The following is a 15,545-nucleotide window of genomic DNA, read 5'->3' as shown; positions in this document are numbered from 1 at the left end:
AAAGGATAAGGATTTATACATTTAGCTGTACACAGTCTTCCAATGAGGCACTAGTTGGTATCACTGTGCTTCATGATAAAGTGCATGTGATCTGGTGAAATAAATTTAGTCTAAATTGTTTGTCAGTTTACAAAATTTAACCCAATATAATAAATAGTCCAGTACTATAAAACTGGACATGGCTTCTAATTGATTGTAAACTCAGGTCTGGCAGGATACTTCATTGCACATTTGGATGGATTCATAACTATTAAAGCATTTTAACATCTCTATTCATAAATAGAAGGATTCCATCTGAAGGGTTGATACATTTCAGATGTTTAGAGCAACCCACTACATGGGTCATATTCTCCTGAGTCTTTTGTGTCCATTTGTGTTTCTACCTGTTTAGAATAACATTTATGACAAGCCCCCCAGCCAGAATTATGAGCATGGCTGCTAAAGTGAGACCACGGCGAAGCACTAAGGTCCCTAATGACAATGGTTTCCCCAGTGTACTGACAGATGACTTCTGCGCCAAAATGTCTGTGTCTGCACCTCCTTCGTCAGGCTCCACATCTTCATGTTCTGTGTGTATCAACAGAGAACCCTTGCAACGTTATGCAGTCTCAGACAGTTTGAGTGATCTGTAAAAATGTCAAACAGGTTCTTACCATTATCTTTGCCAGCTGTGTGTACTCCAGCTCTGATCTGGGCCTGTGATCAGATCAAGACTTTAAGATCTTTTACTTGAGAGGTCAGAGTAACAGAGTTAAGCCTGTTTTTGATAAGAATACACTTTAATATGAAGTGCTCACCTCCTCTGTGGCTTTTTCCCAGTTCAGCCTCACAAGAAGAATTAGGAAAAAGACGGACTGAAAGAACACACAAATTAAAAGACCAGTCCAAAGGCCTACAACAGAGAAGAGGAACAAGATTACATAAGGAGAAGGGTACAAGAGAAGACAAAAGAAGGGAGAGAGCCAAAAACAGAGGGGGTTTTCCTACCAAAAATCCCCATCTTAGCAGCAAACATTAGAGACACTCCGATGGGAAAGCCTACAGCATAGTATCCAAACATGTTTCCGACTGCCCCAAGCTTCTGCTTTCCCAAGCCTCTAACAATGCTCCCAGCAGAAGCCTGTAAAATGTTGCAGAGTGTTAACCCGTACTCCATGCTTTTATTACTTAATAAATAATTACTTAAATAAATGTCACTGGTGTATTTTTAGTATGCTCTGTTAAAATGATGGGGATATATAATATAATTATAGTAAACATAGCTCATCAGCAAAAAAAACATCTGCTTAATTCATTTGGCACTAGTATAGATAGCAAATGAAGTGTGCTTATACTCACTGTGAAAACTCAGACACCTAAATAAGACGCCTCAAACTTAAGTTGTCAGGAAATTTTAAATATGCTTGCTATTAAGGTGTCAGACAGTATATAAATACTCTAAGAATATATAAAATATGGATAAAATTAAGACTTTAAAGTCTCACCGCTGTTGCATCCATGAGATGGAATGGAGCATAAAGGACCATTACTTTGGCAACCCTTGCTCTTATCTGTCTGAGGGAACAGGGGAACAATATTCTAAGCACTTGTATTTAGGTTATTTACAGCAGGTTTATTAATAACAGTTCTTATATAGTATTTTTATGTTAATTGTTCTCCAAACTCAAAGAACTTTCATGTAAACATCAGTAGACAGCATATCTAAGCTAATATGTAAAATATTACATGGGCTCATAAAGCAGTTCATAAAGAAATATACTGGGCTGATGTCATATTTTCTAAAGTTATACATGAGCAGTCTGAGAAATAGAGATAAACTACAATTATGCATTGAAGAACTTACTCATCATTTGAGAAGATGTAAGAAATGACATCTTTGGTAGTACCGACAATGATTGCCAAGCACACTGCAACGGAGACTGTGAAACACGTTCATGAGCCAAGCACGTTCACGTTTCTTAGAATATCAGTATAACTGGCTGAGCTTAATTCAACAATGTGAGGGAAATTACAAATGTGCCAAATGAGCAGAGGTCAGTCACAAGTATTTAGTGATTCACTAAGCAACTGAAAAGAACCTAACAGAAGTATACAACTACCCACTCAGCCTTAAATAACATTTCACATTATTTGATAATCATATTTTTATCTCAGACATACCTGCACAGGCAATGGCAAGCTTGGCAGATAGCTTGGCTTGTGCAGTGTTTCCAGCCCCCATGGCATTGCCCACTCTGACACAGCCAGCCACACTGAAGCCTATAGGGAACTGAAAGGAGGACATTTTACAGCTCTGTATTAACCCTTGAACAGACTGTTATCTAATCTTCATATAATCTTCACACACCTCTTTATGTTCACAAGCTTGTTGAGATTGTTAAGACAAATGAGAACGCTTGAGTGAGTGAGCTATGATATATATATATAAATATATATATATATATATATATATAGATATAATTACCATATATGCAACATTTGCCAGTTCATAAATAATTGACTGGGCTCCCAGCTCTACAGGACTTATCAAACCTGCCGTGAAATATAAAACATCCAGTAATATTAGCAGTTTAGTATGAATTACAAAATACAAATGCAAAGTAAACAAGCTTGGCACATGGCTAGGACACAATGCCAAAAAATAACCATTATCCTTCAAAAACCCCATTAATCTCATTCATGAGGAATGAAGCCTAACCTGCCAAAAATGCCCCCAGCTCATAGGTCCACCACTCTGCACACAGCATCAGCATGCCTGGAATAGCTAAATGGAAGAAGGTGTCCCACTCTTGAAGGCACTCCATGGTCCAGCCTGAACAGGAGGAGAAACATGAGAGGAAGAGAAAAGACACAGAAAGTTATATGTTTATACATATTATGAGGTGCATAAAGGCATATATATATATATATACACACACACACAAACCGGATTCCAAAAAAGTTGGGACAAGTAGCAATAAGTGGCTGGAAAAAGGATATTGAGCATATATCGAACAGCTGGAAGACCAGTTAACACTAAATAGGTCAACTGACAACATGATTGGGTATAAAAAGAACTTCTCAGTGTCAGTGTCTCTCTGAAGCCAAGATGGTAAGAGGATCACCTATTCCACCATTGTTGTGCAGAAAGATAGTGCAGCGATACCAGAATGGTGTTACCCAGTGTTAAATAGCGAAGACTTTTAAGTTATCATCGTGCATAACATCATCAAAAGTTTCAGAGAATCTGGAACAATTGCTGTGTGTAAGGGTCAAGGCCGTAAAACTCTACTGGATGCTCGTGATCTCCGGGCCCTTAAACGTCACTGCACCTCAAACAGGAATGCCACTGTCAAGGAAATAACAGAATGGGCTCAGGAATACTTCCAGAAAACATTGTCAGTGAACACAATCCACCGTGCCAGCCGCCGTTGCCAGCTGAAACTCTACAGTGCAAAGAGGAAGCCGTTTCTAAGCAAGCTCCACAAGCTCAGACATTTGCACTGGGCCAGGGGTCTTTTAAAATGGAGTGTGGCAAACGGAAGACTGTTCTGTGGTCAGATGAGTCACGATTTGAAGTTCTATATGGAACACTGGGACGCCATGTCATCCGGAACCAGAGAGGACAAGGATAACCCAAGTTGTTATCACTGCTCCGTTCAGAAGCCTGCACCACTGATGGTATGGGGTTGCATGAGTGCTTGTGGCATGGGCAGCTTGCATGTCTGGAAAGGCACCATTAATGCAGAGAACTATGTTCAGGTTCTAGAACAACATATGCTCCCATCTAGACGTCATCTCTTTCAGGGAAGACCCTGCATTTCTCAACAAGATAATGCCAGACCACATTCTGCAGCAATCACAACATCATGGCTACGTAGGAGAAGGATCCGGGTACTGAAATGGACAGCCTGCAGTCCACATCTTTCACCTATAGAGAACATTAGGTGCATCATAAAGAGGAAGGTGCGACAAAGAAGGCCCAAGACAATTGATGCCTGTATTAGACATGAATGGGAGAGCATTCCTATTTCTAAACTTGAGAAACTGGTCTCCTCTGTCCCCAGACGTCTGTTGAGTGTTGTAAGAAGAAGGGGGGATGCCACACAGTGTTAAAAAAATTGTTGACGCCATGAAATTTTGAAACAACATATTTTTCCCTTAAAATGATACATTCTCTCAGTTTAAACTTTTGATCTGTGATTTGTGTTCTATTCTGAATAAAATATTAGATGTTGGTACCTCCACATTATTGCATTCAGTTTTTATTCACAATTTGTTTAGTGTCCCAACTTTTTTGGAATCAGGTTTTTGTGTGTGTGTGTGTGTATATATATGAGAGAGAGTAATACTACTTGATAGGAACAGACCACAACCATCACAAAATATGACACCAACTAATATAGCAGTTCCAGGCCAATGTAAACCAATAATGAATGGCTAGCACCCTTGACGTAATTATCTACAGTTACATCTGCTTAATTTCTGCTTAAAAAGCAATACAACCTGAAATTTCAAGAGAATGACCCAGTTTAGCTGAACTCACACTATATTACCTAAACTGACCAAACATATATGCGGACACTGGCCACTGATATTAGCACTTTTTTATCTGTGCCTACCATGCCAAGTATCCTTATGTAGACCTCTACAGCGGATGTAGATGGAGAGTACAATAGCCATCAAATACTGTGAGACAGTATTGGCTGCAGCTGATCCACTGTAAATTAAAAAGTTAAATTAGTAGTGTTTTCAAGCTACAATATTCTATTTTTAAATATATTTTCAAATATATTTTGCCACTGACATATTTGTATGTGTCATTAGACATCTTGCCAATTTGACTTTGCCTTAAAAGATCATGGGTTTGATTCAGTGGTGTCGGTCGCCCAAACTTTGAGTACGTAAAGCTGCTTTTGCCACTTGCAAGTTGTTTTGGACCAAAGCAAAGTGTTGGCTAAATAACAAAATTGTGAATTTTGATTGTACTCACGTAACCCCAAGGTCCAAAATGAACAGGAAAATATAGTTGCTCAAGGCATTTAGCACATTTGCAATACCACCAGTGATCACCAAAGGCCAAATGATTCCCTACAAAGAGATGCCTCATTAATATCAATTTAAAAATGTATTTTAAAATACACAGACTTTTTTCTCTTACTTGATTCTGTAGATATGTTGACTCAATGATGAATAGGAATAGTGCCTATAAAAATAGAACAAAATAATTTAGAATCTACATTTATAATGATCTGAAATCCTACCTTTGTGGAGTAATTTGCAAAAATAACTTCCAACATTCTTTTTTTTATTGTGTCTAATACCTTTATTCTGAGCACAAGAACTATTATCAAACAATATTGTTGTGTATACATTATATTCAAATACATAATCCCTCAACTCCAGGCTCTGAAATGAGAGACTCTCCACACACACACACAAACTACGGATACTGGAAACCTGTGCTAGCATTTCTCCTGCGGTGTTGCTATCAGTGTGTGAAGAGTGGGAGAAGAGGGTTGCATTGACAATTCAACACAATGGGCAGCACTTTGAACACATTTTATAAGTGGTCAGAAACTTGTAAATAACTCATGAAAGAATAAAGTTACGTTAAAATGTAATTACGTATTTCTTATGAAATTCCCAATAAGTTTGATGTGTCACATGACCCTCTTCCCATTGAAAAAACAAAAGTTGGATCCAAAATGTCCACCATGGTCACCACCCATCTTGAAAATTTTCCCCCCTCCCATATGCTAATGTGCCACAAACAGGAAGTTAATATCACCAACCATTCCCATTTCATTAAGGTGTATCCATATAAATGGCCCACCCTGTATATAACTATGAAGAAATGTAATGTAGTAAAATAACCCACATCCTAATATTTATAAAATATTTATAAAATATAGAAAATGCTGTGTAACCTAAATGATATTCACCATAAGATTATCACTTTGTTTCTACACTAATTTTCCATTGTCTCAGCTCCACTGACCATAAAGAAGCAATTTGTTGTTCTACAGTTCCAGGCCAGTTGCAGTAACAGTTACAGGTCCATCTGTTGATTTGCATACATTATTTACTCAGGTTCACTCTGTCTTTCCAATAGTCAGAATCACTTCAGAGCAGGTATGATTTGGGCAGTAGATCATTCTCAGCACTGAAGTGTCACTGGCAATGTTGCTGGCATCATCTGTTGCTGTACAGGTCGTGTTTATTGTCCTTTAGTCCTTCATCAGTGGACACTAGATGCTGCTCACAGGACGCTGTCGGCTGCATGGTTTTGGTTGGTGGAGGACTATTCTCAGTCCAGCACTGACACTAAGTGTTCTTAAAACACTAGCAGCACTGCTGTGTAACACTAACTAACACATCACCACCACGTCAATGTCACTGCAGCACTGAGAATGATCCACCATCCAAATCTGCCCTGTGGTGGTCCTGACCATTAAAAGACAGAAAACAAAGTCTGAAGCACAACAGATGGATAACCATGTGTAACTTTAGAACAATTATGTAGTGCTGTTTGGTCAGTGGAGCTGAGAGAATGGAAACTGAGTGCAGAAACAAGAAGGTTATTGCGTTATTGTTGATTGGTGCATATAATATATTTATAGACACATACTGGAAGAGCTGGCATAAATATCTTCACATACATCTGAGACAGCCTGAAACAGAGAACCACAGTTATGTTAATGGAATCTCAGCTATACACAAAGTGGCACATACACTTGTTTAAATATATTGACTTCCCTGGTAGAAAATATGTAATCACAATCCATTTATTGCTGATTCAAATTCTCATCTGTGTTCATTGAACAACCTAAAACAGTAGAGAATGTAGAATTAAGAGCTCAGGGACCTTTAATTTATATCAGGGCCACTCATACCTCAATGAGTATATGAATCTATAACCTATCATGTGGTAGACAAAGGTGTTATCCACTCTGTTTTACTACACACTTGGTAATTTGAGATTGTGGCATCAATATGAAATGATTTTTCCTAAAAATAAATTCTATGATGAATTTATTATGAAACTTTACAGGTATTAACAGAGAGGTAAGAACACAATGACCATGTTTACTAATGATCCTTCTTTAAAAACATGTAAAACACAAAAGACAAGTGCACCATTAAAGTGAACTAGGTTACGTTTAAAGCAGTTACCACAGTTACAATTCCAAAACGTACCACTGGTTTTAGAGAAATGTCCACTATGTATACAATTATAATTAAGTTTTATATTAACACCCACAAAGTTACCAGAAATTTATTACCAGGATTAAGCTTAGAGGGTGCAATGTGTTCCCAATGTGCTATAAAACATATTAAAATAGGTAATATTGTCAGTTTCAAAGTTCATTATTGTCTTTCTTGTACCTACTTGGCAACCTCAGGGTTTTGTTTCACCATCAGTAGTATTGACTCCGTATTGATTAAAATGGCCCAGCATGGGAAACATGCTAACAGTAAAATAATAAGTCCTCTCTGCACAATAACACCAACCCGCTGCAGGTTACCACTCCCAAAGGTCTGTTAGGATAAAAGAACAGGATCAAGGAAATATATTTTTATTTTGAATGTAAAACATTAGGACTGGAAGATGAATTAAAATAAATCAATATTGATAATACAGGTTAAATTATATTCTTCCACATTTAACCCATCTGTGGCAGTGACCACACACAGAACCAGCAGCTTTCCAACCAGTAGACCATAGCTGCACTTCTGACAATTAGAAACATTTAGTATTATCCCCCAGCCAAAATATACCTGTTCATTGGTGGTACACTGGGTGACCTGACCAGGATGAACAGGATGAAAGAGGTAAAATGACGTATGCATTGCAACCTGATGGGCTATAATTAATAATAATGTATACTGTAACTGCAGCTTGATGAGACTATTGCTCTTATTTGCAGTCAGTGATATATCTAGGATTTCCAGGATCCTTACAGTGACCTTTTTCTCAAGAAAGTTGTTCCACCCAATGTAAATTACAATTTGACTGATTTCACTTTCACTTCCCATTTATGTTATGTAATCTTATGTGCTATGCCTTCAATATATCAAATGGTTTAAAAGCAATTTAGATGCCTATGGAAAGCTGTCACAAACATTGATAAATAGAAATAAATTGATAATAAACTGATAAATTATACAGTTTAAAATATCTGTTGAAGTAAATATTGGACTGTTCCTTTAATAACTGTGTGTACATTTGTGTCTTTGTGTGTGTGTGTGAACCTTACTTGAGATATTAACGTGTCACAGGCAGATGCCAAGCCATAGCCAACCGCAACACTTGAAACATTGATAATCTGTCAACATAATCATAAGGAACATCACTGACATAAACCATGGGTTTGGATTAACCTCCTGTTAATCCCTTACAGTCAATCATTGTCTAAAGCCTCAGAAGTGTATGTCAAGTTGAAAAAAAGCCTAGACTACTCACAGCTATAGCCAGAGCTACTCCATCCAGCTCTGTACTCCCCAGATGACCACAGAACACGGTACTGACAAAACTGATCAAATAGACCATAATATACGACAAAAACTGGGGAAACAAAAAAGAAAGGTTGATTCCATTTAGACACAGCATGATTAGTTTACAGTTAAGTAATGGAAAAATTAAGATATGGGTTAAATATTAAGTATCCTCAAAAAATGTGGATTAAACATGTGCCAAAAACAAGAGACAAAACTTGGAATATCATCACCCATTTATATATAATTTTGTAATTTTTCATTTCAGGCGACACGGTGGTGCAGCAGGTAGTGTCGCAGTCACACAGCTCCAGGGACCTGGAGGTTGAGGCTTCAAGTCCTGCTCTGTGTGACTGTCTGTGAGGAGTTGGTGTGTTCTCCCCGTGTCCGCGTGGGTTTCCTCCAGGTGCTCCGGTTTCCTCCCACACTCCAATAACACATGTGGCTAGGTGGATTGGCGACTCCAAAGTCTCCATAGGTGTGATTGTGTGTCACCCTGTGAAGGACTGGCGCCCCCTCCAGAGTGTGTTCCTGCCTTGCGCCCAATGATTCTGGCTAGGCTCCAAACCCACCACAACCCTGAACTGGATAAACGGTTACAGACAATGAATGAATGTTTAGTTTTAGTTAATCAAATAATTCTTAATGTATTATGAATGTTTTCAAACTGCCACAGTTGACCCCTCCCCATGCTTGTTTTAGTATTAATTTGTTCTGGGTTTGTTTCCTCTCGTGTTGTTTTTGGTTCATTCTGATCTCTGAGTTCTCTCTCTCTGCTTTCTCTTTTTTTTTGTAGATTTTGAGGTCTTTGTTACATTCTTAGTCACACTTTTGGCCTTCTGTTTGTGTTCCTTTATGTTCGTCTTAGTTAGGTTTTGGTCTCTGATTTGGTTCTCTTGATTCCTGTAAGTTTTTCTCTCTCTAAATGTCTATTGTGATTTCCTGCATTTATCTCTGTCATTCTCCTATGTCCCAGTCTAGTTTCTTTTATAATCTAGGTATCTCCTTTAGTTCTTAGGTTAGTCAGACTCCACCCTTTGTCAGTTCTTGATTAATGTGTTCTTGTTTTAGTTTTAGCTCAGTGACTTTAGGTTCTCTCTGCTTATATTGTTGTATAATGTCTGCCAGTTTCTGTTTAGAATTTGTCTTGTTTTTTTATTTTGTTATTTTTTGTGTAGTTTTATTTCTGTAAATTAAAGTGCATGGTGTATTTATTTTAATCTTTGTTACACTGCAACACGCCATGACAGAATTTTAGATTTACTCAATTATTAGTGGTGTTTATTTAAAAAGTCTAATCACCAGTTTGAGTCTCAGAAGGTAATTTAAGTCAGGGGGTTTGCCAGTGCAAAACCTTTAAACAGGCTCTAGAGAGATCCAAGTCTTTAGAGAGTTTTAATGAGGAAAAATTGAACTAAAATTAAAATAAATCTGCACATATGCACTTAATTTCTTTGGTCCAATTGTTACATTTTAACAAATGTACCCAAAGTAGGAATTGTTTGACTTACAGGCTTTTTTATTTAGATATCATGCCAACACTGCATACTCTTTCAAGGTTTTCCTATTTAGTATATGGCCTTGCTTGTCACTGAGACAGCCTTGAAGTGTTACTCTGCCACCTCCTGTCTTCTCAGCTCCTCCTGGTTCTGCTGAATTGATGTTGCCTTTTGCCATTGAGGAATTATTAGGATGAACCCAAAACGGTCCCTGCCATGTTGAACTTGGCCAACCACATTCCTGAAGGTAAGACCAGGACTAGCACCACAAATGACTTCAGATGAGTTCCACTTCCTACCTGTTGATACTCACGAGCCTCTGTCTGAATAACAGTATTTCTAGACTCAGTAAGGGTCATGGCCAGTCTTGGATGTGAATAGCTCCACCAGATTTACAACTGATAATTCCAATAGACTGTTCCCATAAATGTCCTGTGCTACTCCAATGTACAGTTTTACATGTGCTGATTTCTCTTTCTAGCTTTTTAACTTTTTGTTGACAGTCATTTCATACACTAATGAATGTGACATATAAGTATACCTAAGTAGAAGCAAAAAGCATATATTGCATATAACTGATGCATTATTTGTGCGATAGAATAAAATGTTTAATGAATCGAGTTTGAAATAGGGCGGCATGGTGGTGCAGCAGGTAGTGTCGCAGTCACACGGCTCCAGGGACCTGGAGATTGTGGGTTCGAATCCCGCTCCTCACTGTTTGTGAGGAGTTTGGTGTGTTCTCCCCATGTCCGCATGGGTTTCCTCCGGGTGCTCCGGTTTCCTCCCACAGTCCAAAAACACACATTGGTAGGTGGATTGGTGACGCAAATGTGTGTGTTGCCCTGTGAAGGACTGATGCCCCCTCCAGGGTGTGTTCCTGCCTTGTGCCCAATGATTCCAGGTAGACTCTGGACCCACAGTGACCCTGAACTGGATAAGCAGTTATAGATAATGAATGAATGAAAAGTTTAAAATATTGTGTTGCAGAATATTCATTATAACCATTTGGGACTATCTGTTCAAAGAACTACTGTATTACATCACGGGCGACACGGTGGCGCAGCAGGTAATGTCTCAGTCACGCAGCTCAAGGGACCTGGAGGTTGTGAGTTCAAGTCCTGCTCCGGGTGACTCTGTGAAGTGTTTAGTGTGTTCTCCCTGTGTCTGTGTGGGTTTCCTCAGAGTGCTCCGGTTTCCTCTCACACTCCAAAAACACACATTGGTAGGTGCGAGTGTGTTGCCCTGTGAAGGACCTTTAAAAGCTGCCCTTGTACAGGAGAGCTACAGATTGAGTTAAGCCTGCTCAATACCAGAAATACTGTGGCTGAAAGCCATGCCATTCTGGAATTACAGTGAACATGTGAAATTAAATCTCTGCTGCTACAGATTTAAAAAAGGGAAACTGCCAAGACCATTGCTCCTTAAACATATGCAAATTAAGCATTATAATCATATATTCATGCACTAATACATACCATTTATTCATCACTGTAAACACATTCATGAAAATTGTATATAATTTTATGTTGTAGTAGTGTGTGTATATACACCCATATTTTGGAATACATGCATGCACGTGTGTGTCAGTGAGGGGAGAAGAGAGACCCTCACTTCACATAAAACAGTTCAGACTACTCACCACAGGTAAAGCAAGCGCTGATAGCTCCTTAACTTCTCCTTTGACTTCGTCAGAACATAAACAGCTATATATTTTCCTGTGGTTGTTGGAGGAGAAGGAAGACTCAGCCATATTTCTGTTCGCGGTGTACATTGGAGCCGCCATAAACTGAGAGAGTGAGAAAGAGGAGGGAAGGAATGGATTACTAATCTTTCAGAGTGGAGACAGCGAGAGGGCGGCGCTATACTCCGAACACAAGGCTGATTTAATGTTTAAAGTTCAGAATCCCTTCTCACCTCAAATAACGACTTCAGTGTGACGTTCTTCTTTACTCAGGTCTGTTTCACGTTAACGGCACTTCACGTGCTTTTTCCGTCTCTGCCGCTACATGCCCCTCTTAAAACTACAATTTTATAAATAAATAAATATGACACATATTTGTAAATAAATAAATAAAAATATATGTAATGTACAACACTAAATATTGCTTTGTAGTTCATAAAGGAGCAAGTTTAGGGTCCAGTTAATCCCCGCAAAGTAGAGGTGGCCATTTTAGAATGGATAGAGTAGCGATTAGTTGATTAAAAAGTATTTACGTGTAAGTCTAACGGCTGTCTCGGTGAGAAGAATCATTGAAGAAAGAGGCCGATTTCTCTTTTGAGAAAAGGCAAGGGTACTGTAGGAACACGATGTGCTTAATATACATTGTAGGCCAACAGAAAGTCAAACTCACTTCCAGAAGAACAATGAAACCCAGGGATTTAAATCAATGTTTACACTTAAGGTAAACATTGGGATTTAATTCATTAAAATGTACTTTATACATTTATATATACACCTTACAGCAGGCCTTCTGATGTATTGATGTGGAAAAGTAAAGAGATACCTTCACAGAAAATGCAGATTACTCTTTAATCCTTTTTTAAACCTTATCTAAAGAATGTATATTTTGTCAAAGTGGAACAAATTGTACTCAAGGGCAACACTGTGTAACATTCCCTACATGTTCTCTATGAATTAATGTTTATTCTTTATACTTTTAGCTGATTACACTTTATGCAATATTGTTTTACTTTAAATTACTTCAATCAGTATTATATCTATCATTATGCTTTTGTTCATTGTTTGCTTTTTAGTGGAAATTTCCACTGCCTTATGAGACCCAGGAGTACTTAATCAGGTCATGAAAACTAACAATCAAGTGTTGCAGCTAAATCACCAGCCAAACTTTCAGCAATTTTAGCGTTCAACATTTATAATCATCCTTTATTATTTTTAACTTTGTACTTTGTAAACTGTAGAACTCGAGTGAAACTAAGTGTAGAATTTACAAGTTTATTTTGTATTTGTATGTTTTAATCAAGCAGGTGCAACTCGAGGCATGACACTCCTTCCACTAACTTTAAAGTTATAATGAATAATACATTGTGTTGTAACGGATCCTGTTTGGATTCCATCCTGGTTCCATCAGTGAGAAGCATTCTGAACTGAAGTGAGCTGAACTAGGGTTGTCTGGTTATGGCTGATGGAAGCTAACTGGTGAGGTTTACTATGTGGGCAAAATGTGTTCACACATGTTCATCCAACATTTCCTCTGTAATTAAGCCTATTAAATGGTAGTGTGTTGCTTTTGGTTGCAGGAACACCCCCTGTTCTTCTGGGCAGGCATAACACTAGGTGCTTAAAATTTACTGTGAGGGCTATGAGAGCATTAGTGAGTTCAACCTCCTATGTTGAAGGTTTAGTTTTGGATCAGTAAATATATATTTTTGACTGTAAAATATGCTTTTATTCATTAGAACCCAGAGTCCTAATTATATGGTAACTTCAGTTTGACACCAGTGCCAGACCTAGAGATAATTGCTGGTTTGGCAGTTCCAGGGTTAATGTATGAGGCTTAAGCCCTGGATGATCAGTAATCCTAGCTCCATCCCTGAAAACGAGAACACACTAGTGGGTGTCCGAAAATGTAAGGAAACGAAAAAGTGAGAAAACACCCGTATAAAAAGTTATTTAATTTTAGGCACAAAGTAAGGGAAAGGCAGAGCCTATTAGGCCATAGTTCCCCCTTGCCCCGCATCTTGTTTCTAAAATCGGATCACTATCATTTTATATGGATGTATACCTTCTTTTCTATATCCTTACTTTTGGGACACCTGGTATAATCATGTGCGTCATGTCATTCTGCTACTTCACAATTTCAAACAGTAAAAATTGCACAACATTTGGTCCCACTTTATATTATGTCTCTAATAACTGTGTAGCTACACACGAACAACATATGCAACAGCAATGATACTACTGAGAGAGAATATGCTGTTACCACTTGTATAATAACAAAAGGCAAAACTAAAGTTGATACACATGTCACTATATAAGCTTTACTACTGTAATCCATCTATAACAGGTACTAATTCATCAGTAGTTACATTGTTGCTGCATATGTTCATGTGTACACTACACAGTTATTAACAGACTCTTAATATGAAGTGGAACCGAACATTTTAGAAGAGCCTGCATCTCTAAGCAGAGTACCTGTAGTTTGTATGGTTCTTCTGCTCTCTTTTTAATTCCTTTATGTTCTACAGTAAAATGGTGAACAATTTAAAGAAAATAAATTAAATACAAATTAATTTTAAATAAAAGAAAACGGAGCACCTCGTTTGGAAACGTCTTAAATTATTTACAGCTGCTAATATTTGTTCTTCTAAACTGTGACCACACGATGGAGCCATTACCTCAAGAACATGCGCCTATAACTAGGGCATATAAAGTTCTCATTCTTGTGTATTCTGTTGGCTGCACGTTGCCATGCCAAAATTATTTGCCCCCAAATTCCTGCATAAATAAAGTGGTAATATGTAAACAAAATTCTTTCAGAGCAGCTTGATTTTAGTTGCTTCTTTATAGAGAATCTTACCAAAAATGATTTATGATGATGTTGGTGGCCATTTCTAAAACTTTTTGTCTTCCCCACTTTTCCCACCACAACTCCCCAGTTTTATTATGAAGCTGTCTATTCAATTAAATTTGAGGCCCAGTTGCTAATATAATTTCCCAGCAAAGGACCAGAACTCAAGATTTGTGCTTTGTCTTCACATTTTGATTAAAGAAGAAGAAGAAAAACAAACATTAATCCTCTTAGAGAAAATGCTCCTCTGCATTTGACCCATCCGTGGACGTGAACACATAAACACACACCAGTGAGCAATTCTTCATGTTTTTGGCAGTTATAAGACACTTGTTTAGAAATGGCAGCAGAAACAATGGACATTAACTGGTCCATCTATTCATATTTGTTCTTGTTCTTCTTCTTCAGTTTTCCTTATTTTAAAGCAAGACATGCTGTTCTCACTCTGCCCTCAGGCTGCTAGCTGTCTCTAGTGATTTGACCATGCAGGTTAAACAGTGATTTTGATTGGATTAACTGAAGCTATGCTGGATACTGGATTAGCTGTACCTTTTGTTCTTTACTATGACTGTCTAAAAATAATAAAGGTACATTAACTACTTGTTTTATTTATTTATTTATTTTATTTTTTAAGTATTACTTAAAGCTTGTTGCAGTTAATTAAGATACTGTAAAGTGAATATGTCCTAAAATATTTCTTTATAAACTAGGTAGTCAGTCCTTAAAATACAAGGTTATTTATCAAAAGAATTCCATTCAAACTGTTTAGACAAAACCATTCTGTGCTGTTTTTTTTTCTCACTTTTTTTTTGTTCATCTCTCACTACCATGGCCACTTCCCTGCACCTCATGCCTCTCACATATTGTACCCAAATGTCCAGCTGTTTTTTCAGCTCACTGTTTTCAGTCCAGTGCACTATCTGGACAGACATGTGTTAGTACTCTTCAAACAAATTAGTTAATAGTGACTTTCCTCTGCCCTGTGAAAATATCATTGGTTCTTGTACACATCAAAGAAGGTTCCTTTTTAACACTTTAT

At 37.8% G+C, this 15,545-nt stretch overlaps 1 protein-coding gene across 1 annotated transcript; it reads right to left on the bottom strand.

Annotated features, from left to right (window-relative positions):
* Nucleotides 1-367: 367 nt before the first annotated feature.
* Nucleotides 368-12,553, bottom strand: slc47a3 (solute carrier family 47 member 3). The gene is made up of 18 exons (XM_066664348.1): nt 12,482-12,553; nt 11,617-11,763; nt 8,447-8,548; nt 8,241-8,309; nt 7,373-7,521; nt 6,611-6,653; nt 5,141-5,185; nt 4,973-5,070; nt 4,602-4,699; nt 2,699-2,812; nt 2,465-2,532; nt 2,161-2,269; nt 1,844-1,919; nt 1,485-1,554; nt 988-1,120; nt 798-892; nt 654-696; nt 368-567 (listed from the first exon to the last, which is right to left on the bottom strand). Exons 2-18 carry the CDS (start codon nt 11,758-11,760, stop codon nt 380-382), a joined length of 1,644 nt encoding a protein of 547 aa, XP_066520445.1. The 5' UTR covers nt 11,761-11,763; nt 12,482-12,553; the 3' UTR covers nt 368-379.
* Between the last annotated feature and the right edge of the window lie 2,992 nt (nt 12,554-15,545).

This window comes from Hoplias malabaricus, chromosome 1 (assembly GCF_029633855.1).
Source record: "Hoplias malabaricus isolate fHopMal1 chromosome 1, fHopMal1.hap1, whole genome shotgun sequence".
NCBI lineage: Eukaryota > Metazoa > Chordata > Actinopteri > Characiformes > Erythrinidae > Hoplias > Hoplias malabaricus.
The sequence above is the reverse complement of the archived record's forward strand: the minus strand, read 5'-3'. Positions and strand labels throughout refer to the sequence as shown.